Source organism: Monomorium pharaonis, chromosome 5 (genome assembly GCF_013373865.1).
Source record: "Monomorium pharaonis isolate MP-MQ-018 chromosome 5, ASM1337386v2, whole genome shotgun sequence".
NCBI lineage: Eukaryota > Metazoa > Arthropoda > Insecta > Hymenoptera > Formicidae > Monomorium > Monomorium pharaonis.
Genome location: NC_050471.1, coordinates 8,145,637 through 8,172,366, shown reverse-complemented (window position 1 = coordinate 8,172,366; position 26,730 = coordinate 8,145,637). Strand labels below are relative to the sequence as shown.

The following is a 26,730-nucleotide window of genomic DNA, read 5'->3' as shown; positions in this document are numbered from 1 at the left end:
GAGCGCGCGTTTGCCCCCCGAAACCGCAACTGTGCGCTTTCGGCCCACAGTCGGACTGCCATCGATGTTTCAAAGGCGAACTACATTCAACATCTGTCCGTGTTTTGCTACGTGAATAGCCGCGCATAATGCTCAAGTGCGATACGCACGTATCGACCCCGCATAATGCGCGCGTATCCAACGTGGGATGCACATCCGGATAACGCAGCTCGTCCTTGCTCTTCTTTTTTTAGAGAATGTGTGGTAACCATCCATCGATGTAATCATATTAAATGCAAATTTTCGTAGATGATTGCTAGTGTTGCTTGGTAACAACTGTTATTAAATTATTATTATATATTGGAACTACATTATGTATGACGTGTATTTTTATATTATGACAAAAATTGATTTTTAAACAGCAATAATTAAAACTAGAAAAGTAGAAAGATCTATCGGAAATTGATGTGTATTCATGCGTGAAAAAGTATTTATGTAAATTAGACCGAGCCCTAGGTTGGTTCTGACTAATCCAGGTTATCTTCAAATCTAACATACTTAGTCAAGCTGGCTTTAATGGACTTAACTATCATTTTCGTACGGAGATGAAAACGAAAAGATACTGTCACGTTAAATTTGATGTGAATTTGATGTCACCTTTTATAAGAGTACCATACGTGATAGGGCGGTTGTAATTTTAAGCATATGTGAATAAATTGCACCCCCATTGACAGACTGCAGAATATGTACTCGTGAATGTTCTGTTTTCGGTAGGTTCAACCTACACGGTATGTCTACCCTCAGGATCGAGACAGAATGCATTTCATACGTTGAAAAGGATGCGAGGGCAAGTCTAGGCAAGACTACCCTAATTCTAACCCTGACACTACACGTGCGTAATGCAGCCGGTGGCATCCCACGTGCATTGATATCAAAATAGGGGGTAACCGTTCGTATAGATACAAACGGGTTCAATAGCGCTGCACTTGAAATGAATCTCCGACATGTGGCGTGCCGCATGGTGCACGGATGTACGACAAGACAAGTTGCCGTCTTTTATGCGAAGAACCACGTAAAACTTTAGAAGGGCCTTAGCAGAACGGAAATTGATTTTCAATGAAGCCGAGGACGATACTTCTAATATTTTCTATCGAAAATTGAAGTCTAAGTTGTTATTAATAATTCATGCTCTAACTCGTGCAGTTTTACAATAGTATTTTATTTAAGTAACAAAATTTTGAGAAACTTGGTAAATGTTTAATGTGAAAAATTATTGGGGGGATTGTTTGAAAAGTTCTGTGAATTTGAATATATAAATAATTAGAAAGAAAAATGATTTGTATGGAGAAATATCATTCATGTGACTAAATATCAATTTATTACTCTATGCATCAATTAATAATTATTTTATTTATGTTTAGAACATCCATTTCAAAAGAGTGCACTCTTTTTTTTCAGATGCGATTATACAAACATTTTTCAGATATATAAATTTTTACAAAATATTTGATAACGGCATGATGTTCTAATTTTTCCAAACGCATCAAACAAACAAACTCTCATTGTCGCCAAAATTAAACATGTTGTCAGAATAAAATTACTAAAAAAAAATTAGTTTGATAAGATTATAAAGGATAGCGAAATGAAATAATTCATGCAAATAATTTTTCTCCCCATCGTTATCTATATATTCATTCGCAAAATTTTTCAAACATCCCTCGTATATCGAATGTCTATTTTACAACTATCAGATAAAAAAATAACTGTAGGAATTACTTCCGAAAGATAAAACGAGATTAAAAAACTTCAATTAAAATGATTTTTGTTTTAACGAAATATCGTGCATTTTTCAAACCAACGGCTTTTAATCGATTGCTTTTAAATCGGCTGTAGTTATTTGTGGAATCCGCCAAATCCGGATTCGTTAATTGCAGCGGGGGGAGGGGGTGGAACCAGGTGCGGCAAACCGTGTGAACGAACGCACATGACAATGAATCGCCGATGACAATCGCGATGCTTTGTCGACGCGACGTCGTATGTGCCCCGAAAAGTAAAGAGTTATGCTCCGATGAACTTTGCGACAAGAGCTTTGGTCGGACTCCCCAGGGAAAGTCGATCCAAAAGGGTGGGGTTCGCGATACGAAATTTCGGGCACGTAGGAATGTCTTGGGGGGGGGGTACTCGCTATAGCGGAACGATATTCGCGAGATGGTGGAATATGGTATTCCGTAGTCGTCGATCGAGATTTACAGCCCGATTACGTTATGCGACCAAGATTGCGTATCCAGTGCCAAAAGTGATTTTGATTCGTCGCAGCTGCGCATACCATTTCCTTGTATTTTTCATGTGCGAAGGGAGGAACATCGTGTGATATATCATACATTTGTGACGTAAATTTAATTTATCTTTGTTTACGAAAGTACGCGTGTATGTAGAGAGAAGAGGCTGCGTCGAAATAGCTGACACACTTAATATTCGTATTGTTCGAAATGGAAAAAATGTTACAGAGATCAATGAATTAAATTAAAAAGATCCATTAATAAAAATAAATTTATATAAATGACTATATATAAATTAGTTACTGACGTATAAATTATTTGCTATTTTTTTTTAAATATTACTAATACAAATAGTTTATTCCCTTCATCATTTTTCGTTTTAACTTCCATATTTGCGTAGCCACGAAGTCCGTTCTCAACAACCTGACGTCGTGGTACCAACCACCTGCGCAAAATTTCTCAACGATTCGCGACACGTGCGGTATATATATGCAAAAGTGGAACGTCGCGAATGTGGGTCGGCACGTGCAGTAATTATGCGTAGTCCGCCTATGTATTATACATACCCCTTTCGATCTAGGGGAGCGCGAGAAAAGGGATGAGAGGGAGGGGGGTGGGACGCGATTCGAGGGGGCGAACCGGCGCGAACCGCATTCGGGATGCCTCGCATCGTAGGCGCATTGTCGCGGTTAAAGACACTTCATTTACGGCGAATTAGAGCCTCGATCCCAGGGGAAAAGGAAACGGGGCACGTTTCGGCGGTGTTCACAATCGTCCTTCATCGTCCAATACGAACAATGCGCCGCTCCCCTGTGACACCTTGTGCTCACTCGGACCCCGTTTGAACTCGCAGCGACTCTCTCACGTCGAAAACGGACTCGCCCCCTCCCCGAGACTCACTCCCGCTCGCCTCACTGGCTCTCCCGTTCACCGGAAAATGATTCCTTTATTCCCAATCAACTCCATTTCCGCGATACAATTCTGCTCTTTCGGTTCCATTTACTCGCCATCGTCATTCACTCACTATGAAACTTGATAAGACAATTTTTAACTAGTACGGATTGCTATGACTTTCTTGAATTTAGTACATTATTAGTGGCAATACACGAATACATTTTTGAGAATAACATGGTAAATACAATGAAAGTATGTAAAAATTTGAACTTAAATATTCTGAAGAAATATTGATAATATTGATAACATTAAAGAATGTATTAAGTGAGTACAAAAGTTTTGATGAATTTTTAGTAAATGTTGTAACTAACATTTTTTTTTTAAATACAAAAAGCGATCAATCTGTAAAACGTTTAATCTATCAATCTTCTGTTGAAATTCATAGGTTGCGCTCATTAAACTGTGTACAATGTTACGGTCAATATCACCGTCCAGATTATTTTTGAAATCACCTCGTTTAAATTTAGCGGACTATTTTTCGCAGGTTAGAGTTGGCACGGCATTCTTTGTGAATATATCACAAATGTTTTTCACGCAACTTCGAATATTTCTCTCCGAAATTCAAACATCTATAACACATATATATGAAGTTTTTCTTCGATCATTTTCCTTTTTATATAAAAGGGACACAACAACTTACTCGAATTTAACTAATTTCTAAACGACAGAGTGTTGTCTTTTAATTTTTTAAATATACTAGCTATGCCCTGCCACGCGTTGCTGTGGCTCTCTATTCTTATGCTACGTTTTTTTCAAATTTTCTTTGCTTTCGTTGTTTAACTTTCAAGAGCCTTGCTTTACTGTTGCTTTTTTAATTTTATTTTTGAATAAGCATTTATCTATCTTTAATAAATCTAATATTCATTTATTCACGTACTTCTAACTTACTTCATTTATTTATTGCCTTTGGCACTGTATTCAATTAATTTGTTTCTATTTATTGTTTTGTATTTTTATTATAATGTAATATAAATCTCATTTTATTAAAACTTTGAAATAATTTTCAATTAAAAAAACCGAATTCTTTTCAAAATACCCATTTTTTTAATTAAGCATTTTGAATTAAAGTGTATGTATTTAATTTATTATTAATTAATTTTATGAATCAATATTTTGTTATTTTTTTCTAAAAGCTGCCATGGATTTATAAATCCATTCAAAAGACTATTTTAAATAAGTTCCTTTTTTTTTCAATAAAATAACAGCCATCCTTATTTTTCTTATGTTAATTTAAACACAATAGAAACATTCTTCGTCTCTCCCGGTCTCTCCCCATCTCTCCCGGTCTCTCCCCGTCTCTCCCGGTCTCTCCCCGTCTCTCCCCGTTTCTTTCCGTCTCTCCCCGTCTCTCCCGGTCTTTCCCGGTCTCTCCCCGTCTCTCCCGGTTTCTCCCCGTTTCTACCCGTCTCTCCCGGTCTCTCCCAATCTCTATCCGTCTCTACCCGTCTCTCCCCGTCTCTCCCCGTCTCTCCCGGTCTCTCCCTGTCTCAATGTGTCAAAATTTCAATAATATTAATGAAAAACTATTTTTTACACTTAAATTATGGCCATCATTTTTGAAACACACGGTATTTCCAAAATCAGACCCCATAAGAACACTCCCGGTTACGAATGCAACGTTGTGTCAAAATTTCAAAGCAATCGGTGAAAAACTTACGGAGATCTTAGATGAGGAACAAACATTTACATTTTTATTCATATACATTAACAATATATTAATGTCAATAGTGCAATAAGATAAAAAACATCATGACATCTATTGTAAAAACCATCAACATTTTTTTGCGCTCACCTAATATATTAATGGACAATTAGCGATGTTAGTGCCAATCTTTTCATTCTCGAATTTTTTCCGGCGACCTGCTGTTTCCGGCGAGGCGACCCTCTTCAGTTCGATCGCACGAACGGTCAGACGAGCTTCTGCCGTACATGTATAAACGAACGTTACCGCGAACCGAGGGTGGCCGAAGGGTAGTTGGACGGGCCGAAAGGGGGACCGGCGGAGACCAGGGGGAGGTTGGTTTGATCACGCGACGACTACGACGACGACGGCGGCGAAGGCGAAGGCGAAGGTTATTGACATCTTGGGTAGTCTGCATGCGCGCGGTATTACGCGTCGGGGTCTCGCCTTTGTTTCTCTCTTTTTCCTGTAAATTGCCGCGTGTCATCCCTCCGGCAGCGCCGAACGCACTCGCTTCGTGGTACAAATTACGGAAATTGCCGAGAGCGGTCCTTTTTATACTGTTTCCTAGTTGTTGCAACTATCCGCATAACAAAATTCCACGATGGCTCCTTGAATTTTTTCGCATTTAGAACGAATCGATTCGTGTACGTCGATATGCATTATCGATCAAACGATCGCTTTGACGTGAATACCAGGCATGTTTATCGTGATTAATTATGAATATTGCGCACACAAGTTGCCTACTCAACTGCCGCCGCAATTGACCAAACTGTTTGAACAATCAAACTGTGAGTGACCTGCAGGAATTAGAAATAGAATTATAATTTAGCTAGCTACAGAAAGTATAATTAAAATTTTTTAACGACGATCAGAATAATTTATGTTAAAGAGAAGACACTTAACATTATAATAATGGTTGTTTCCAGTAATTTTATCCTGTGAAAAATTATCTATTTTTCGTATTTCCAGTCCCGTCGAAAATTTTCACTCGCAGAGATTCAGGGACGGCGGATCAAATCGTCACATTTGCCATTATATGGTTTGCGGTAAACGCCACTTAGTTCCACTTTGCATAACAGCTTCGTAACGCCGCCGTCGACGAAATCCGAGTGCGAGCGCTCGGCCGTACGTTGACTTCGTTCCGCGCTTACCTGGCAGCAGGTGCATTTAGTCCGTTGCTTGTGGGAAACACCTGATAACTCGTGCTCACGTAGGTATGTGCATCTGCGTGTGCGGCTACCGCCCGTTGCTGATACAGTCACCTGCGGCCTCGCGTTCGCTTTTAACGTTCTCCTCGCAATCGGTTTTCAACACGCGCAACAGATTTTCTACTCGTTCCCATCATCCCTCCCCAACGCAATGCACGAAATGCACATGTGCATTCGTCGAAAGTATGCCGAAACCTAAACACCGAAAGTTTTAAATTCGAAAAAGGTAAAATTGTCACAAGCGTAAAAGTTTTAAATCTCTCTTCTCTCTTGAGATGTGAATAATTTTTATAATAACGGATGACAGGAAATCTAAAGACATGCGATCTTTAGATCGCACCTGGCGCTGCGGGCTTTTTAAAGAGGATACAGAAAACAAAAGACACCACAAACGCCGCAGAATGTCTTCCTCTCTGACGCGGAGGATATTAAAACTTGTGAGACTTAACTTTCCTGTTCCTGTTTCTCACCATAAAAGACCATATTTTTACAAACTCAGTAATTTTTGTATCATTTAATTATTAAATCACAGAATAATAATAAAATCAAATATAATTAACAGATTTATTATTTAAATGACAATTTATATGAAACAAAGTAATAAACACGTTATACAAATTAATAAATATATGGGAAACGTGTATGATAAGTACTCTTTTTATTCATGAATATTTTGTTTTCATTAATATTATTAATATTTTACATATATTTCAATTATAACTTATTATTTTTTAGTTATTAAAAAAATTCTAATTTTCTTAGTCTGAAGATATTATTCCTGTTTGATATATATTTTTCTCTCTATACAAGAAAATTATTTTTGAATAAAGATGAATATGTTTCTCTCAATGAAACTATACAAAAGTTCTTAATGTGGGCAAGTTATGTCTGTTCACAAAATTATTAAACTCTTTAAAACAAGATTTTATGTTCTTATACATGAAACAATGATTGCACATTTGAGACTAATTTTTTCCCATGTACGATAAATGTCCAAATAAAAGTTCAATTTCACAATTTTAACACATCAGCGTTATCTCCTACATATTATCGCGTGCCGCACCTGGAGAAGAAATTAAGATTACTCATCTTCATCAATTGCTCCACCCTACTCTGCGATCACAATCGTATCCATAGCCGTTGGATGCATCCATTGTTACATCAAGAAAGCAACAGCTCATTTATCACAACGTTCGTTTAATTACTTTGCAGATCGATCTTATCTCTTCTTCGGAAAAATTCGTCATATCTCCTCCCTAGACAAAAGCCCATTCAGAAAAATCCTCGCGCAATGAAACTTTCCTGTCACCATTCTCACGCCGCTTAATTGCCCGTTGCACGGCAAGAAATCGTTCTAACAAATAAAATTGAAAAAGTGCTACAAATGCGTATATAACGAACTGTAATTGCTACGCTTCAACGATGATATAGAAACGAAAAGTGTCGAGAAAGAGAGAAAGAGAATGACAGAAAAAGAAACGTTCGAGTGTTAGAATGCAGATGCAAGTCTCCATTTACGGTTTCAAGCATATAATATACAGCGTATATGTATATTCGCGCGTATAACGAGATAATCGCGGAAGGATCAATGACAAATACGTAATTGCCTAGCAATTAAGTTGACGTCATGCGCTTCCGCGTGGGCGAGCGTGGGGTGATGGAAATGTACATATATGTGTTTGATGCAACTGTAATTAATTGTGATAACTTGATATGGGTATGATTATATGATTATGGTTTGGATTTACGATACATCAATCTTGGAAAATCCATTTTCTAAATATACGATAAAAAATTTCAAACTAATGTGATATAAGTTTTAACTACAATAATATTTATGTAAAAATTAATAAGATTTTCAAGAGCTTATAGCAAACGGTTTTAAATCTATATTTATGCAAAATCGAATAAAACTCGATATACAATAAATTTGAGTCTTCATTTTTGTTTAAGATATAGATTTCGGAAAAGATATGTCTTTTGGATATAAATCAGTTATATGAAACGATGAATATATTATGTGTAATATACATTTCAACATTAATAATAAATGCAAATATATAATAAGGGATAATAATCAAACGCAATATCACCATAGGAGTCATCGCGATTGAAATAACCGCGCAAATTAACTCTGAAGAAAATCGTGATTAACTGCCGGAAATAAATGCAATAAAGCCCCGTTCTAATTAACGCGCTACAGAGCGAAGCCGGCAAATGATACCCACCGTAAAACAAAGCCCGCCGTTCCGCAATGCGGGCGTCGGTTATAGTTTCGGAGTTAAGTCGCGATAAGTCGGTTAGCGTGGCCGCGTTAAACGGTTCGTTCGCGAAAACTCACCTCTCTCTCTCTCTCCTCCGAAACAGAGCCATCACAGCGGAGACAAAGGCGAGGCCTTTTAGCAGCACCGTGAAGTTATTTGGGGAGATACGGCGAGACGGGTCTTTGAAACGTCAGTCAGCGCCGCGCCCAAGGACTCGGGGACTCTGGTCCCAGCCAGATTCCGTATTGTTCACATCGTTTCTCAATGGCCTCGACACTTCGACTCATCGACCGAGCGACCGACCGACCGACCGACCGACCGACCGACCGATTCTTTTAAGCCCGAGTTCGAGTCGAGCAACCAGGCACTCGAGAACATAACGAATGGCGCGCGGAAGTGAACCCCGAGGGGGAAACTCAATGTTTTCCTTATGCGAGAGAGATGTGCATCCATTTAGATAATAGTGTTAGCTATGTGCAACCACACGGCTTGCAAGTCTTGCGACTGGCCGATCCCATTTCCTTTCGAGGAATAGGGAAAAAGAGAATGAATAAAGGGGAAAGATTTTTTAAAAAATGTCGTTTTCTTTGGCGTTAAAAACAATTTATCTATTAATTAGTCCGACAATTATAAAGATTACAACTACGAAATTTATTTCGAAACATGCTCTGTTAAGTAAATTATTTATTAATTGCGTCGACAACGACGTTTTCCTTCTGGATCAATAAGCCCCGTCGTTTAGAGAGCGTCAATCTTGTTATTTACTCCGTCGATTAAAGACGAGAGAGATTAACGACGTTAATCGGATCGTCCAAGGGGAGACCAACTCGCTAATCATGATCGCACGATGCACCGAGAGACTGACTGAGAAGTCGTTAGGTGCATTTTAGCGCTATCGGGACGAGGTGAGAAGCCGGCCAATTATCGGCGCGAGAAGTGAGCCGCGAGATCGCGATTCGCGGCGGATACCGATACGAACGACACTGTAAATCAGTGCGGTGCCGGCCGTAGTACAGATTCGCGGGCGAATCCGTGAAATGCAATAAATCGATCAACGGCCGATGCAATTGGACGATATGGCGGGGAAGCCGCGCGCGCGCGCGGCGCGAGGGGATAAATGAGAGCCTGGATCACGACGATGCCGGATAAATGGCGAGATATTCTGTTTCGCCGTACAGATAATGGCGACCGAAGTGCCCTCGAATGGGTCGAGCTCTTCCCTTTGCCAACGGATCGTCGATCCTTTAACAGCGAATCATAAATCTTTCTGCCTGTATACGTATCGTAGAGAATTCACGTTCGCGTCCCTTTGAAACGTGATTCTAAGCAGAAAGAATTATAATATTACAATTAATATTATACATAAGAATTATGATTACGTTATTAATTAAAACAAGTTAATGTCTTTAGAATTGCTGCCTTCGGAAGAATAGCAATCGCGGAATAATTAAAGCACAGGCGCCACTAAAAATCGCAGTCGACATAACAATAAGCGATATAGGATAACGATGAATACCGGTATTGTGTAGACGTTGCATTCCGTTATGCTCGCATGCGTTGTCGGGCACGCGCAAGCTATCACAAGGTTATCAATCCTTTTCTTTATAAGTTTGCGAAACTAGTGCAACAACGCGCACAGTTGCAACAAGGCGGCGTACGATCCGACTTCTCGTCGACGGAAACGCGTGTTGCGTCGCGCCAGTTCATTTCCACGCTACGGTCCGCGGGAATTATTGCGTAGATAGCGAGTAAACGCGAGGAGAGACTGGTCACGGTTATCTCGTATGGACGGTGCGCGTCGCATGCGTGCCCGCGTCGGTCATAATACCTGATGTAATCGGCACCTCTCTCATGGTGGATGAGAGAAAGTCTCCCCGAGTTACGAGCCTCCTCGGCGTTTCCGAAGGACGAAGCCGATGCATACACTCAGGCCGGAGGTTTCCCGGTGGAATTCCTGCTTGCCCCACATCCGCGTTACGTAAGCAAAATAATTGTATCGCGTCACGCGACGCGTCTTAACAATCGCGCGTCGCTCGCTGACGACCTCTTACTTGAAAGTGCACTCGCGAGATGCCGCAGATCGACTTAATATGCTAAAACGCATCTTGTCCGCCAGTTTTCCGCTTTAAAAGGTTTACGGTTCTACCAGGCCTTACATAATTTCTCAAGAATCGCTAAAATTCTTATATGCAAATTATTTTCTCGTAATTTTTAATCATCAGATTGTTTGGAATTTCATTAATACAAATTATATACTTACTTATACTATTTATATAAATAATGAATGCCTTAATTACAATTAATTGGTGTAACTTTTGTATGACGCGAAGACGTTTGGACAGGATGCGTCAAAGATTTTCAAAGTACCGCGCTAAATGGTAAATTGAAAGGGCAAACTATTACCACTTAAGTATAATTGACAATCTATGAAGCGACTCGTAATAAGTTCAGTTCGTTTTGACGTTCCTAACATCGACTCCTCTTCACGCTATTCACTTACGAGTGACGTCTAAAGGTTCTTCTACGTTCATTTAGATCGTTTATAATCACTGCGTCGTTCAATCGCTTCGATGTTTTCTCGCGGCAGGATAAACGATGAGAAACGTTATTCATTGGCAATTTCTGCCATAATAACAGATATAAGAGTAAAGAGAGTAAGTAAAGTTTTTCGCTACAAAGTTAATAAAAAAACTTTTTCTTATCTCAACGATTGTATTAAATTTAAAAATACTTAAGATAAACAAATAGACATATATAAGAATATTCTCGCGTAAATATGAAAATATTTATTTATGAAAAGAAATTTAGCACAAACACAAAATGAAAAAATTTGTATAAAACTTTTAAATAAGATACATACAAATTTACGTGAATTTCATTAGAAAACGGGTACCTTTTTGGACTTTTTTCGCATAAGATTTTATTATATAAGGATAGAAATGTTTCCTCATGAAAAATGCAGCGCAGGGAAACTGTAAAAGGTCTAGTACGATTTGAATATCGTTCCCTATTGGAATTAAATGACGATTTGTACAGAAATCATGTTTCAAAGACTGCCGATGCATTCGTCACGTAAAGCTTGATGCAAACACACTCATCAGTCTTTCAGTAAAATGCAACGTTATCATCGCCGCGTACGTGAATCGTAAACAGAAACGTTTGAGTAACGGGGGTCGTTACTCTCTTGCGGGATAATCGTGCGATAACGTAACGTTCATGGCGTGGCATTTCAATCGAAATGCAGACGGTGGGTGTTAGAAATTCCTCTTTCACGCGCACGTGCTCACAGCAAAATCGCGAGAAACCGTTATAAGGCTCGTCCAATTTGTATAAACAATTTTCATTTAATCAAATTTTTACATACATTAAAAAATTGCAGATACTCCAACCATTCCAATTTATTCTATTACCTACATAAAGATACCCGAAACTTTAATTAATCAATTTATCTTAGTTTTTATAGAAATAATGTTTTCGTACTTGAAGATTATTTCATGCAATTATATTTATATATAGAATTTCATTCATAATATTTTAATTATTATTGAAGTTGCAACATTAAATATGTGACATTGAATTCCGGTAGTTGTAAGATGATATCATAATCGTGTGACAGAAATGCGAAAATAAAATTGGCGATCGACTGGAATTCACGGACTGCTGACTGTACGTACATCGGAATTTCCTCTGCTCTTACTATCTTTTCCCTACGAGAGGAGTCAAAGGTCGCGAAAGGGCTCTGGCAGGTAGATATAGGCGAGTAATGGTGCTTAATAATAGGTTCGTAACCGCGCGAGGGCAGGTGCGCGAGTCGCAATGATTAATTAACCAATGATAGGTTTAACTCGCGGCTCCTCGTGGCTTTTCCATGCACCAGCTCTCTCGCTCCTTACGCGACTGATTAATGATTACACGATCCGCGGATGCAAGCTGCCTTGCGCACATACCACGCGCAGAATCGCGGAAACGTTGGGACGTCGATAATCTCATTCCGCGAATTCCTCGAAAACGATCGGGTCGTTCGATGGGTGTACCTGGGCGCGCCAAAAAGGTCGTCCGAAACCGGTATTCGAGTTACGAAACTGGGGGACAGAATGGACGATACAAAGCGGACGGGAAAATTCCAGAAAGTGTTATGAAATCGCGCGTGATTAGAATATTAGAATATTGAATTTCGAAAGGAAACAACAGTTACTATTAAATAAGTGTTTATTAACGTTTGCCTCGGATTTTTTTTATCTCTGTCACTTTTTAGAATTCTTGTTAACATTCTTAGAATTCCTAGGATTCTAGGAATTTCCAGGAAAGGTCGGTTGCAGCTGCAAGAAAGTCTCAAGTCTCATTTGGTGATTTGCGTCCTTAGTCTCGCTCTCGTTCCCAAGACAGAAATCGTGACCACCGAAAATACTCGGTGATCATCAAGGGGCATCTGTTCCCGTCTTACGAGCACGTGGTGTAAGATGAGGAGGGTTAAAGTGGCTGCTCGAGGAAATATACTTGCTATCTTCGAAAGGAAAAAAAAAAAAAGGGAAAAGAATAACATGAGCTCGAAAGAGAAATTTCTCGCGTCCGTGAGCTGTGCTCATTATTTCTTCGCGAGAGAGTTGTTGTCTTTTTACGGTTCACCATCGTGAGAAAGATAAACGCGATTAAGAGTCATCGGTCGCAACACGCGTCAATTTCGTGTATGTCGCAAAAATATTAGCACACTTTGCGCTCGTTAAAAGTTTCCGCTAGTTTAACTGTTGCAGTTATTCACTTTTAATTAGAAACGTCTACATTTGTTTTCAATTAACGTGCTTATTACATATATTCGTCCGCTAATCATTTGTAAGATTCAACTGAATAAATTTTTGCAATTTAAGTGCCTATGCTGATTAATAATATATGAATACTTAACGCACAACATCTTTTAAATGTATTTCTATGAATTTCTCTTTCAAATATATTTTCCAACTCTTTTGCTTTCCGACAATGTTCCACCGCAGATAAGCCAATACATTTCGCCGGTATCTATAGGGGCGGACAAACCTTATCGCCCCAGGAACGAACTTTTCCCGTAGCTATGTACGCTAACACGTTAAAGAGCAATTTTATTCGGAGCACGTGCCTTCGGTGTCAAGCCGGCTAAAATTAAGCGGGAAAGTTCCCCTTGCGTAGATGCCTACCTCTCCCATGTTTGCGTCACCCCTCGATGAGCCCCCCTTCCCAGTTCTTCGTTGCCAGCTGGCAACCGGAAGTAAGCGTAAGAAGCCGGGCGAGGAAATAAAGGTGGCAACGACGAGGGGCGATGAAAAACCGTAGACGTAGCTGCAGCCGCGGACCGTTGCGCCCGACGCGGCCCACTTTTATTTCCGTCCGCGCGCGTTATTATTATTCGTACACGGGGGTCCATGCCTGATATCCACAGCGGGGTTCACGGGGGTAGAAAGGAGAAAGTCAAACAGCTGACGCGAGAAACTCTTTAACTCTCAAGTGGCAATGGTAGAAAATTTTACGTTACCAGAAGAAAATTATACAACGAGCATAATATTCCTAAAAAGCTTGTACAAGTTTTAATAAGATTACGAATTAATAGCGTGTATAAAAATCTGTTTATTTTGTAAATCATATGTTTATAATAACTGTAAAGTGTTTTATTTATTTTAAGAACAAGTTAAATTGTATCTCTTAAAGAAAGTCAAGTTTCAAAAATTATCGGATTCGTTCTGGACATTCCATATCCGTAATTTAAATTACACTTGTTAGATTATATCAATCTTTTATGAATGATTTAAAAATGAGACACATGTTCTTTCATAAGTACCGCAGCTACGTAAAATTTCCATGTTCCATCATGAATTTAAAAGAGGAAACGTTGCAGAACGTGCTTATGAATTAATGCCTTCGTTAAAATATGATTATTTAAGCTAGCAGAAGCTTGATTATACCTTGCATACTCTGCCTAAATTGGTGGCGGTAAATTTAAAATATTTACCTAGAAGAAAGCGCGTAGCTTCGCATAGTTTCGTATTTAATACTAAATGAAGAACCGGCTTAAAACACGTGAAAGTGAAAAATTCATTCAAACGTTCCCCTGGGCAAGCATTCCATCCTCGAGAGAAAAACAATAATGCGACAAAATTAATAAATTGTCAGCGTGTTTTCAAATGTAATATTAAAAGTGAAAACTAATATATCTGTCCGAAAGAACGCGTGATAATCCTAGTAAATGAGCCTCTAAAAAGAGCCATTTGCTTCGTCGTGCCGTCTCTCTATGCAATGAAAAAGTTTCTCCAAGTACAAGAAAAGCAAGAGACAACTGTCAATACAGCGAGAAAGAAGAATGTTATTTCGCAGGGCCGGGGATGGTTTTTCTGAGAAGCTCGTCAAACTAACCGTTCACGCCCGTAGTTCGGAGTGCTGGTGAACCTGCTCGACCAGGTCGAACCACATCCTGCTTACGGCCATTTCCGCAGAAGTCAGTCGACTATCCTCTCGATGCGTTCGACGCGATATTACAGAACTGCATTAACGATATTAGATTTCCGAAATCAATATTATCCTAATCCTAAATTTATATACGCTTGTCTAATAGAACGTTCACGCGGATCTCATTGTTTGATGTGTAAACAATCCATTTGTCTGTTAACCAAGGAAAGATAAAAATTTACATATTTTGCCTTACTACTTATTTTAAGTTTAATCTTAGAGTGCTATTCATATTTTTTTCACAGTTCTTTTAAGAACTTTTTTTAGATTTTTTTCTAATTTTGTAGATTATACAAAGTTAAAATAACTAAATTAACACGGTAATGTAAAAAATCTTATTCAATATTCAATATTATATTAAACTATCAGAATTTTTTAATAATAAAAACTGTAATAAAATTGAATTAGCACCTGGATGAGAATTCACCTACAGTAGCACTCTACAGTTAATTGCTTCATTAAACATTGATTTTATTGGAAGTGTATGGCACTTTTTATGTAAGAAAAACGTTAGTAATGATTTAAGCTTGTACGTTCCTCTTTAACCAAATAGAACCTCATGGGCACATGTCTACATGTAATGCACACATGAGAAATTCTTCGTGGCTCCAGGATGAAGTATCCATAATATCGTACAGTTTATTTGTACAGTTTATTTGCTAGTTAGTAATATAAGTGATATGTTTATGTCAATATTTTCTCTCTTTCTCCTTCTCTCTTTCACTCTCCTTTACTTTCCTCGTCACGGCCTCGGTGTCCCCTCGAGAACGTAAATTCTGATTTCACCAGGATCCGCGATATCCCTGGCGAGATACTCGAGCCTGAAGGGTTCAAGGCTATAGCCATACTTTCAACCGCGCGGCTCTCGTGTTGCTTCGGGAGAAGTTACGTTAAATGTCGGCGGCGCATAGGAATATTATCTAGCGGACGTAATAAATTATTAAATCGTGCTGCAACGGATGTCTTAATAATCTTTCGAAGCGTCTCGCTGCAATTTCATATATAAATGATAAATTACGCAAAAATATATTACAAATATATTACATTTATTCGTCGTAGTGAGTTATATTTAAGTGAGACATAGAGCTCGAGAGGTCGAGGGCCTGAAATATTTTTTGAAAATGAATTTTGATATCGCGCGTTCGCCCTCTCGCAAATCGAATACATTCGAGACGTAAAAACGCGCGCACCGGCATTAAATTACACCCCGGCAGACGTTATTTTATCTGCTTCTTCCCGGCGGCGACGGAGCCTGTTTCACCCTTGGGAATTAAAATTCCCACCGACCCGCGGGGAAGAAGAATCCGAGGCCCGGCGCCGTTTGTGCGGCCGATTACCTGAGTCAGCTGTCTCAGCGAACAGCGTCTCTGCAGGACTCAGGACTCAGGCGGTACGAGAGGAGTTGGAAAAAAGCGCGGGTTCTTTCCTATAGGCGTTTACGAGCCCGAACGAACGATCCCTAAGGGTGGAAGGCGCATCCTCCCTACGGTTGGGAGGGAGAGAGAAGCCTCAGCTGTTTGCCGATGGAAGCCATGGAATGAACATCCACCCCGACTGCGACATTTCGCTATACACAACATTCCTAGTAGCGCAATCGCAATTTCTGCCGTTAGACAGAAGCTAAAAGCGATTTTATTATTTGTAAATCAAAGCAATTTATATCAGTAATTATCGCAAACCGGTTTCTGTTCATTCGGATCATTTTGACGTAAATTAAAGCGAATTAACATGAAACATTTTATGTTCATTACATTATATATTATATTTACTTTTATAATTAAAAAAGTATATAAAAAAGTATGGTTTTCAGATTTACTATATAAATAAAAATAAAACATTAAAAAAAATAAAAAGAGATTTCTTTCTCGTAATTTCTGTTGCAACTAAGTATTTGTAAAGATGCAACTGTCTTCATAAAATAGTGGAAAGGATCAAAATATGTCGACACGCTTTAGAGAAGTCGGCACTAATCTTAGAAAGAACTGTACATTGTTGTTTTTACAGCAAAATCGCCCGGTGATAAATTGTAGCTTTCTTGGCTTTACGGCTGTTCGGAGCAACGGAAATCGCGTGCGTCGTAAAAAGCGACTGCAAGTCAAACCTGACGTTAATTTCTCGCGGGCGGCGCCAATGATACTTAAACTAGAGCTAAAGCAATTTCGGTCGGTGAGAACTTTTTTCTCCGGCCTTTCAATTGCGCTCTTCAATCCGCTGCCGCATTCAGGCGTGACCGGAATTTGTAACTTTTCAAATGTTAAATTCAACGAAACGATTTTAACAATGTTATAATGTCTCGCGATTATTCAACTTTTAAGCTTTCTATCTTGTCATAAGCGCCGTAAATAGAAAAAAAATCCATTCAATGTAGAAAAATTTAAACGACTTACGTAATGTAATTTCTTTTCATGATATGCATATTTTAAAATCCTTATTTTCATATTTCTAAGCGTTACGCATAAAATTCATAATTCACAATTTGATCGGCTATTAAAAATCTTCAAAGTCGATAATTTAATAACCTAATCAGTTTACATATTCTTTTTAAGTTTTTTTAGATGAACAAGTATGACTAAAGATTCGTTTTTCCATAGACATTCCGACAGGCCTCTTAAAACCATTAACTCAGACATAATCTGCCCATAATTACATCTGCAGAGATTGAAGTGAACAGCCTTGATATCTTCAAACGATTCATTAATGGTCCTTGTAACCTCATTTTTTAAGTCTCCCGTTTCTTGTCTCGGAGATAAATGCTTAGACCGAGAATAAGGAGCTCTTTATGCCTCCATCGGTAGGAGCTAATATATCCTGACCAGGTGAAACTCAGTTTTGGGACACTTCGCAATCCGTTTCCCACGGTGCAGACCAGGTAACCAAGAACGTTTACCTCGTAAGCCTCTCCACTGCGTGCCTCTCTTTTCTCATTCTTGTTTATCCTCATCTCGTCTCCGCAATACCACCGTGAAATCGAACGAACGTGTTGTTGTTTAGCGCCTCTTTTAGTAGACAGGCCGAAGAATCGCCGAAAGTAATAGCGCCACGAGAGAGACGTTAGTTTAAAATCGTCTCACGAAGAAATGAGACTTTTGTTAAATTTTCGTTAAAGGAGAATATGCGAGGATTTGAAAATACAAAAGAACAAAAGCTGCTCGAAGCTCCTATGATTCGATTGAACTTGAGGTCGCATCGTAGTCGAAGCGTAAACATTTTAAGGAATTGCCTCGAGTTTCATGACACGAAAAATATCGCAAGTATCGAGATCGCTGTCCTACACGGAGAGAATTTTCTCTTAAAATTTACTCTCAAAATCTGCTAATTGTAGGATAACGTGTGGACCTTGAGGAATTTTACTATACTTTTTAGTAAAATTTACTATATTTTTAGTACATTATAAAAGTATAATAAATTTTACTATGCTTCTAGTAAATTTTACTAAAAAGTATAGCAAAATTCCTCGAGGTCACACATTCTCCCACAATTACCAAATTTTGAGGGTAAATTTTAAGAGAAAATTCTCCCCGTGCAGGAAATTGGAGCAATTTGAGCGTGCGTCCCACGTTGATTTTCCTCGCGTTACCTAGCACCTATCCCGCGGCAATTGACTTAGTTTCTAACTTTGTTCAACGACCGTTTCCATGGTCACGCTACAAGCGTAGCGATATCCGCTTCCCACTTTCTCCTTGCATTCTCGGATAATTTAATTTTTACACCCCCGGCAATCACCGTCGGCGATCGGAAGGAACTAACCGGCGTCAATTGCGCTATCTCTCGAATTCAACAAGGTAAACAGATCGTTCGGAATTACTCACGGACTGGTATCTTCTTGGGGTCGACGGTGCTGAGCCGCTCTTCGACCTTGTCGAGCTTGCGACGCAGGTGGCCGCTTCTCTCGGCGACCTGGGCCAGCTCGGCGGTGAGGCCCGCGAAGATGTCCTCCGCGACGGTCAGGAGGGAGGCGAGCTGCTTCAGGGAGCTGGTAAGGGCACCGTTCGCCACCGCCTCGAGCTCGGCGCCCACTGGCCAACCCGGGTGCGAACCCGCCGGCACGTGGCCGCGGCACACGTGCCGCGGCTCTATCTTTCGCATCACAAACGGCATCACGACGGCAACGACGACGGCGGCGGTGCCGGCGGCTTGCTAGCTGATGGTGCGGGTAATGTATTCCCGATTGGCCGCACTCGCGCTGCATAACACACCTCAGTTGCGTCGACGCCGATTCCCCTCATCACCGGAGCACCGCCGGCGCATCGCCGATCCGCGAGATCGGCCGAATCCTTCCGCGGGTCCTCCGTGCCGCCGCCGGCACGACCTCATGCCGCACACACGTGTATATCCTTCTATTACCGCAGCTTGTTTTTCCTATCTTATTTCCTCCGGCACACTTTCACTCCGCACTCCTGTCGGACCTCGCGAGAGAGATCGGAGCAACACGCGGCGCGCGTCACGAATTTCGGAAGTCGCGCGTGGATCGCGGCATCTCTCGCGACGGATCCTTCGAAAATACCGCCGCCACTTGCGAGACTCTTACACGCGAACTTTTCCTACGGAGGAGGGAGGGGGGGGGGAAAGGCGCGAAACTCGCGCTTGAATGGGAAAGGGGGGACGCGGAGAACACGCGTGACGACGGCGCACGTCGGTCGGCGAATGTACCGCGCGTCGCGACGATGGTACGCGAAGTGCCGGCCGGTCCGGCAGCCAGTCGCCGAGCAGCCGGCTGGTTCTCCCATTCAAGCGCGCGTGTAAAAGGCGCCTTTACCAGCTGTCTAGCCAGACAGACCGCCAGCGGCATCTACCGATACCAACATGGCCGCGCGATGGTATCTGCTGCCGTTATGAAACGTCATTTTGTCATCTCTTTTTCACGCGTCGGTCTACGTGTTTTCTTATCATTACTTTTCGTATTAAAAATTTATAATGATGCACTGATAACTTTTAGTGAAGAAGACATTGGAATAATAAAATATTAATAATAAAAGGAATAGTTTTTGCGCGAGGTGATTTTCGTTTGACCAACAACGAATAATGTAGGAATTGGAGCACCAACTTCAGAGCCACGCAACTTCAAATCTACGTATTTTATAACTCGAAACTAAGAAGATCGAGGAATTGAACTCAAGCAAGTTATCCTCCGTGGTAGATACTATAATACACATATTGCATGTTAATCTGCCGTAGACAATTTAAGTCTTTTTTTACACAAAACGCTAGTTTACTTTCAAAGTTCACTAGTTAAATTTCAATTTTTATTGAATAAAAGTTTTAACATTTGAGTTAAATAACTGATTTAATGCAACAAAGATGTCGAAACGTAATCCCAAATTTTTTTAGATTATTTGTAAGTTTAGAACAGTTAAAAAAATATAGATTAGACATAAAAGACTCAAATTGCCTTCGGAGTAAATAAAAATGTGGTTGCCTACGGAGGGTTAATGTGACCAATAAATTAAATCTAATTACAAACAGAAATAAATAAAGAAAAGATTAAGTTCTTCATAAAAATTTTTAAGCTAATTTATTGCATTTCTTATGAGAAAAAAGTCAAAAATAATAAAAAAATTATTTTATGCATTATATAATAATGTAAATGTAAAACCAATATTGTATTTAATACTTTAACATGTAATAATATGTATTAAAAATATACATAACGTGCGTTAACGTACATTTAACTAAGTACATTATTAATTAGGACTTACATATATATAAACATTTTTAAACGTTCTCTAATATTGAATATATAATAATTTCTCTTTGAATTTATAATAATTATAATATGCAGTTTATTTTGATTATTAAAACAATCTTTTTAAATATTTGTTCATTAAATTTACACAAATTAATGAAAATTATTTTAATTTACATAACCCATAATTAGAATCGTTACTTTATATAAATGATATGGTCGATTAGTTGTTAGCGAATGCTTTGCGCACTACTTCAATAGTGACATCTGACATTTATATCACACAGGAAACTAATAAAATTGCAACGCCGATCAAATTCTTCATGATGCGCTACTTTGGACGAATTTTCTAAGTTATAATATACAGCGCTATAACACACTGATAAAAATTGAAATGACTGCAAAGAGCCGGAGGCTTTTTTACATATTTTAGCTTCCTTATATTTTAATTACCAATTACTGATACTAATTAAATGAGTACACATGCAAATAAACACACATACACGTACTATCCAATTACATGTTCGTCCTCGTGGAAACTTCATAGACGACTGCACTATCCTAACTTAGCAACGCGAGATGCGCGCTGCATACGCGAACTATCGACCCGTGATAGCCGCCGATCGAGTTAACGAACGTCGTAATTCGCGTTTATTTTCATAGCCAACTAAACAAAAAGTTACACACGGCGGCGGTAGCTCGACGAGTGCAACGCTCGTTAGCGTAACAAATTTAGCAGGCTAGCCGGATTCGATTCGGCGTAAAGTAAGCTCCGAAATTGGGTTGATGTAATTGATAGTCCGAACTTATCCTTGCCGCCTCCCTCCCCCTCCCTTTGGGAGAATCTAATGGTCGAGGGTTACCGGCAGCTAGCGCTTTCTTTCACTTCGCCTTAATTTTCTCCGTATGTGCAATTTCACACGATAAAGTCTCGCATTTAGGGCCCCGAAATGACTCTCCTCGTCCTTATCCCGAAAGATCCACCTTTCGGGATAAGCGATTGCCAGTAAAACGTGCCACAACCCTAATTTTGTGGAATGTGGAGAGACTCTCAAGTGTTATTATTGTGACTGAAATAATAGATTGATGATAAAATCACGTAATATCTATCTTGTACATTGAGAAAAAAGTTTAGAGAAAAAAGTGAGATTAAACTTAACTATTAAGCTGTTGTATTCTGTTTAGCATATTGATGTAAGATTTAGTAATAATATTATCAAATATAATAACATTAATCAACCGTTTGATAATTACAAGAATAATAAAATTAGCGTTTGGTTATATTAATTGAACATTTAATTGTAAAATTATTTCATCAAAGCTTTAGTAACTATCGTCTGGGCTTGATTACCAGATATTTAAAAAAAAGTAATCTGAAAAGCATACTTTTTGAGACGCAGTAATTCGTATTCGCACTGCAAAGTTGACGTCAGAATTCTGAGTTTAATTTGTTTATTCGTGTACTGTGTATGACGTAGGTTAACGTTAATATGAGATGAAAACCAGATGGGCATCACCGTGATGTTAAATATCTTGCGAATGAGAATCTGAAAATATGGGAGTCTGTGATATCCATGCCACTGCTTAAAGCTCATTAATCAACATGTACGAAACTCAGAATCAATTGCCTGTGTATGGTGTTCATTTGAATGAATTTAAGAGTATGATAAGATTACATATGCCACGATGGAGCAGCTGAACAAAATTTAAAAGTCCAAGTTATATGCTGTTCTTTTAAAGTAAACAGCTTTGTATGTTTTTTACGTGTCTTTTTGGACAGTTTTAATCGGAGTGGTACTTGAAAATGATTAGGTTGCGGACTACTTAAGGATGCTAAAATCGTGTTCCTTAGTTCTTTATTATCCAGCGCGTATCTCAGCTCTGTGCGAAGGAGACGCATGCTTATAGGGATCGGTATGAATCGAAGGGATCCCATGAGAGGGTACAGTCGAAATAAAAATCTAGAAACGTCCAAAACTTTGCATGTTTCGTAACTTTTAATTCATCCGTCATTATTACATCATGTCCTTTAAAATCTTGTACGAAAACGATTGTAATTATCAAATGAATACCCTTAAACATTATGATTACCAAAAAAAAAAAGAAATAATTGAATAGAAAATTTATTGCACTTGAATAGGAAACTTCAATCAAAAACGGAAACTCGGATAAAATAGCTTAAGAACTCGACAAATTAAAAATTTTATTGTATCGTTATTGTACTAACATAAAATGCATACTTTTTATATTTTTTTTGGAATTAAAAAAAAATTCAATATTGGGATCACGTGTCAACATGTCGCTCGGATTTTTTCCCATTGGGTTTTCGCGTACCGGCAATTACATTTTCTCCACACAGTACTATATGCTACTTTAGCATGGCCTTTTCCGGATTAATGAACCCCGGGGTTGTAGAGCAATTTATTGTCGGTATAAATCAAACGAACTTAAACTAATACAGCCCATTATGCAAGTATAATTTGCAATCATGCTACGGTTCGTCGTTGTAGTAGTCCAAATTGTTTGCACAATTACCCGATCAGGTAGTCCTTAAGAATCCATTCATCTTCTATTTTTAGCCACTCTGCGTGTTCGCGCAGTTGTACATACGCGCACGGACGCTGTGAGCTACGGTCACGCTGTTTTTAGCTCACGCGCAAACAACATTGAGCAATGGGTGCATCGGGGGATATCCGCCGGACAATCGAAGGTTCAGAGTGCATAATTACGCACGGTGACAGTACCCCTTAAGTTAGCCGGGACTGCCCGCACAGGACGACACGGATATGTACACGCGTATGCGTACGTGTTTGGCCGCCGCCACCACCAGCCACGTCGTTTCTTGTTTCAACCGGGTTGCAATGGCCGGATTTACCTGCCCTTTCGACGACGGCACTGCCGACTTCTTTTTATGGACGGGGGATATCTTCAGCGCGTGGGATTTATGTCAACAGACCTCGGACAATGGCCGAATTGAAGGACGGCGGAGGGTTTTCGGAGTTTATTCGGCCTGACAACATCGGGGAATCGGTGAATAATTAAGAGCGCGCAAAAAGTACCCGAGAATCTGTTGTGACAGAAAGTGCATTTAATTGACGGTCTATCTTTGAGGGCGAGCAAACAGCTTCTTTGGATACTTTGGCGTATGACCTCGACGGAACGTGTCAGAAATAGCTACGGGGGTTAGAAAAAGTTGCAGTTACTTGAGATATGTGCGTCTCAATCGTCTTCGGGATTCTATTTTTGAATCAGGAATGAATCACTTAAAAAGGAGGCAATTGTATTTACAAATAAAACGCATGCACAAACTTTGAAAAAAATCCTAAATTTCTCGTGAAGTTCTTTGAGATTTGGATTTATTCAGACGAACACTTCAGTTTCTATTCGAGTGAATTCTTAATATTGATTGTAAAAATAGTTTGTGACAGTTTGCTCGTTTGTAATATCGTTCATTTTTGGTCTGAGGTAAGCGAAAAATCCTGTGTTAAAAATCCCTTTCTTAATTTTCTATTCCCATCTTTTTTGATGCGCACAGTTCTCAACGTAAGGGATAAAAACGTGAGAGAGATATATTTCTGCCGCGAAAACAATCATTCGGAACTTTATGCGATTACGAGCGTGAAAAAGGGGACTATACTTGAATTTTTTTCGCCAAATACTTGGACGAAGAATTCGCATCCGGGCCGTCGCCGTCGCCGCCGCGATGCAACAATGTTTCGCGAACGTATTCAGGAATGTTCCACGGCTTTCGGAGGACGCTGTACCATTCGATAGGCACGCAGACCGAAAACAACAGGCCGAGTTATTTCGATCGGCCGTTGGGAATCTTCGGATTCTACAAGTCGCAGAGCAGCGATACGAAAAAGTACCGGAAGGGTTGCCGCAAAATCGAGCCGAGAGAACGTAGGACGATCGCGGCGGAATGGCGGGAGGAGAAACGGGGTTGAGAAGAGAGATAGGATAGAGGGAGAATGACGAGGCGGAGGAGGACGAGGGAAAGGAGGAGGAAAGAGAGAGATAAAGGGGGGGAGAGAGAGAGAGAGAGGGGGGGGGAGAGGAGAGAGATACACCGCGTGCAAATTCCCTCCTCGCGGGTTGTGCGCGCAGTGGCGATGCCTAACCCCCGGGGTACAGCGTATACCCCTTTTCCCGCCCACCCGTTAGACGAGAGCACGCTGCACTCTCCCTCCTTCCATCGCGCTTTCTTGTCCCTCTCCCGCTCCCGAGTCACTCCGCGACTTACCGTCCTTGTTCCTCGTTCATCTCCCACTCCCCTTTACGTTGCACAAAGTTGCAATTTATAGCCATCTCTCTCGCCCCCATTCGTCCTTCTCTACTTCCCCCACTATCGTGAGTCTCCCACCCCGGCTGTCTTACCCCCACCGCCGAGGCCACCGAGACACCCACCAGCTACGCCACTTTGGAGTATCCTCCCCTCCCCTCCGTGCATCTCCCTCTCGCTCGTCGAGAGCACTCACGCGGCTATCTTCCTCGTTCCTCTCCCATCCTCTCTCACTCTTTCTCTCTCTCTCTCTCTTTTTCTCTCATTCCCTCTCACGTGCCACGCCGTCGGACGATCGGTGCGCCGAAGTGCGGCGACAGGCGTCGCAAATTCGCTTCTCTGTAACTTCGGCTCCGCTCGGTCGGTTCCGAGCGCCGGCCGGAGGAATTCGCCAGTATGCGCCGCGCTGCCTTGCCGGCAAGTTGTATGTAGTGAATAGGTTTTCTTTCCCACCTAGTACGTGCGACGAATTGTTGTCGTTTTTCCAAGAGTCACGAAGCGAGCGACTGACATTCGCGTTCGCAGATCCGCCGCTCACCTGCTCCGGTCGATTGCGACGACCACGAATCACGGACTACGGACGGCGACCCAGGGAGGCCGGACGACCGGACGGACCGGACTCGTCGTCGTCGTCGTCGTCGTCGTCATTGTCGTTACATCGTCCACGTGTACGGAAATCGAGAAGCTCCGATCGCGGGAAGAAAGGCCTCGCGCGCGGAGCGGACAGCGCGGAGGATCCGGGAGTATCCATGAGAGATATCGGGGGGAACGGTCTCCCAAAGGCAACGAGGGCACCAAAGGTCACCACCACCACTACCACCACCGCCGTCGCCGCCGCTGCCGCCGCCACCATCATCACCAACGTCGCCATCGTGATCGCGCCGTCGGCGGTCTCTACCGAAAATCGCGCCGTCGTACAGCAGCCATCGTTGTCAGCAGCAGCAGCAGCAGCGACGACAACGACGACGACGTAGAGCGCGGCAGATCTACCCGCTCGTGCGGCGGGCCAAGTTCCTATCAAAACATGGCCACGTGACCCCCGGACGGCACGGCTTGTAAACACAGTTTGACCACGTGGTCTGCTTCCTCTCTCCGCCGCGCCGAGCGCCTATCTGTTTCGCGCGCGCTCGCTCTCTTTCTCCCTCCTTTCTTCTCTCTCTCTCTCTTTCTCTCTCTTTCCGCTCCGCTCTGCCGTGCTACGCGCCGTTCCGGCCACTCTATCTCCGTCTCTCCTTCTTCCTCCTCGCTCGTCCCCCTCGCCGTCTCGCCGCCGCCGTTGTCGCGCTCCTCTCCTACGCTCTCTCGCTCGCTCGCTTGGCTCGCGCGCGCTCTTTCGGCACGCAGAACGGCTTCCGTCGGAATCCTCAGTTGGTTCACCGCCGTCGGCAGTCGAACGCGAGCGCACGGTCGCCAGCCGATCCCGCCGTTTCCCGCGAACCTGTGCCGAACGTCGTCGCTCGGCACGGAGCGTCGTCTCCCGGCGTCGTGAGCGTCGACTACGCTCCCGCGGCCGATCGGTCCCAGTTCAACCCGGTGATATGTCGAAGAACTCCAAGTGTCGACGGGAGAGAAACTTTTGAGAGACGACGAGGACGACGACGGTGGTGGCAGCAGCAGCAGCAGCAGCTTCAGCAGCAGTAGCAGCAGCAGCAGCAGCAGCGGCAGTGGCAACAAACTGACTCGACGCTGCTGCGAAGCCTTCATCTCATCCAAGGCGGGGGACACGTACGAAGGCCGCGTCTGTGCACACGATCGCAGTGGCAGTGTGTGAGCGACGCAAAACGCAAAACTTGACTGGTCGAGCCTCTCTCGATCTTCGCGCGCGAACGGATCTTTTCCGGTTGGCCGAGACCACCGAAGACTGTCAACCACCGGTCTTCGCCGGTCCCGCGCTCGATCGCGAATCTCATCCAAGTTTGCAGGACG

The 26,730-nt window shown here is 41.4% G+C and overlaps 1 protein-coding gene across 1 annotated transcript in view; it reads right to left on the bottom strand.

Moving 5' to 3' along the window:
• The window catches only part of LOC105829959 (mucin-17), an 86,601-nt gene extending 66,314 nt beyond the window's left edge, over positions 1-20,287 (bottom strand). Inside the window, exon 1 of the mRNA XM_036286765.1 lies at positions 18,649-20,287. Coding sequence (XP_036142658.1) covers positions 18,649-18,937 — 289 coding nt within the window. The 5' untranslated portion in view covers positions 18,938-20,287. The remainder of the gene's footprint in view (positions 1-18,648) is intronic.
• Positions 20,288-26,730: the final 6,443 nt, after the last annotated feature.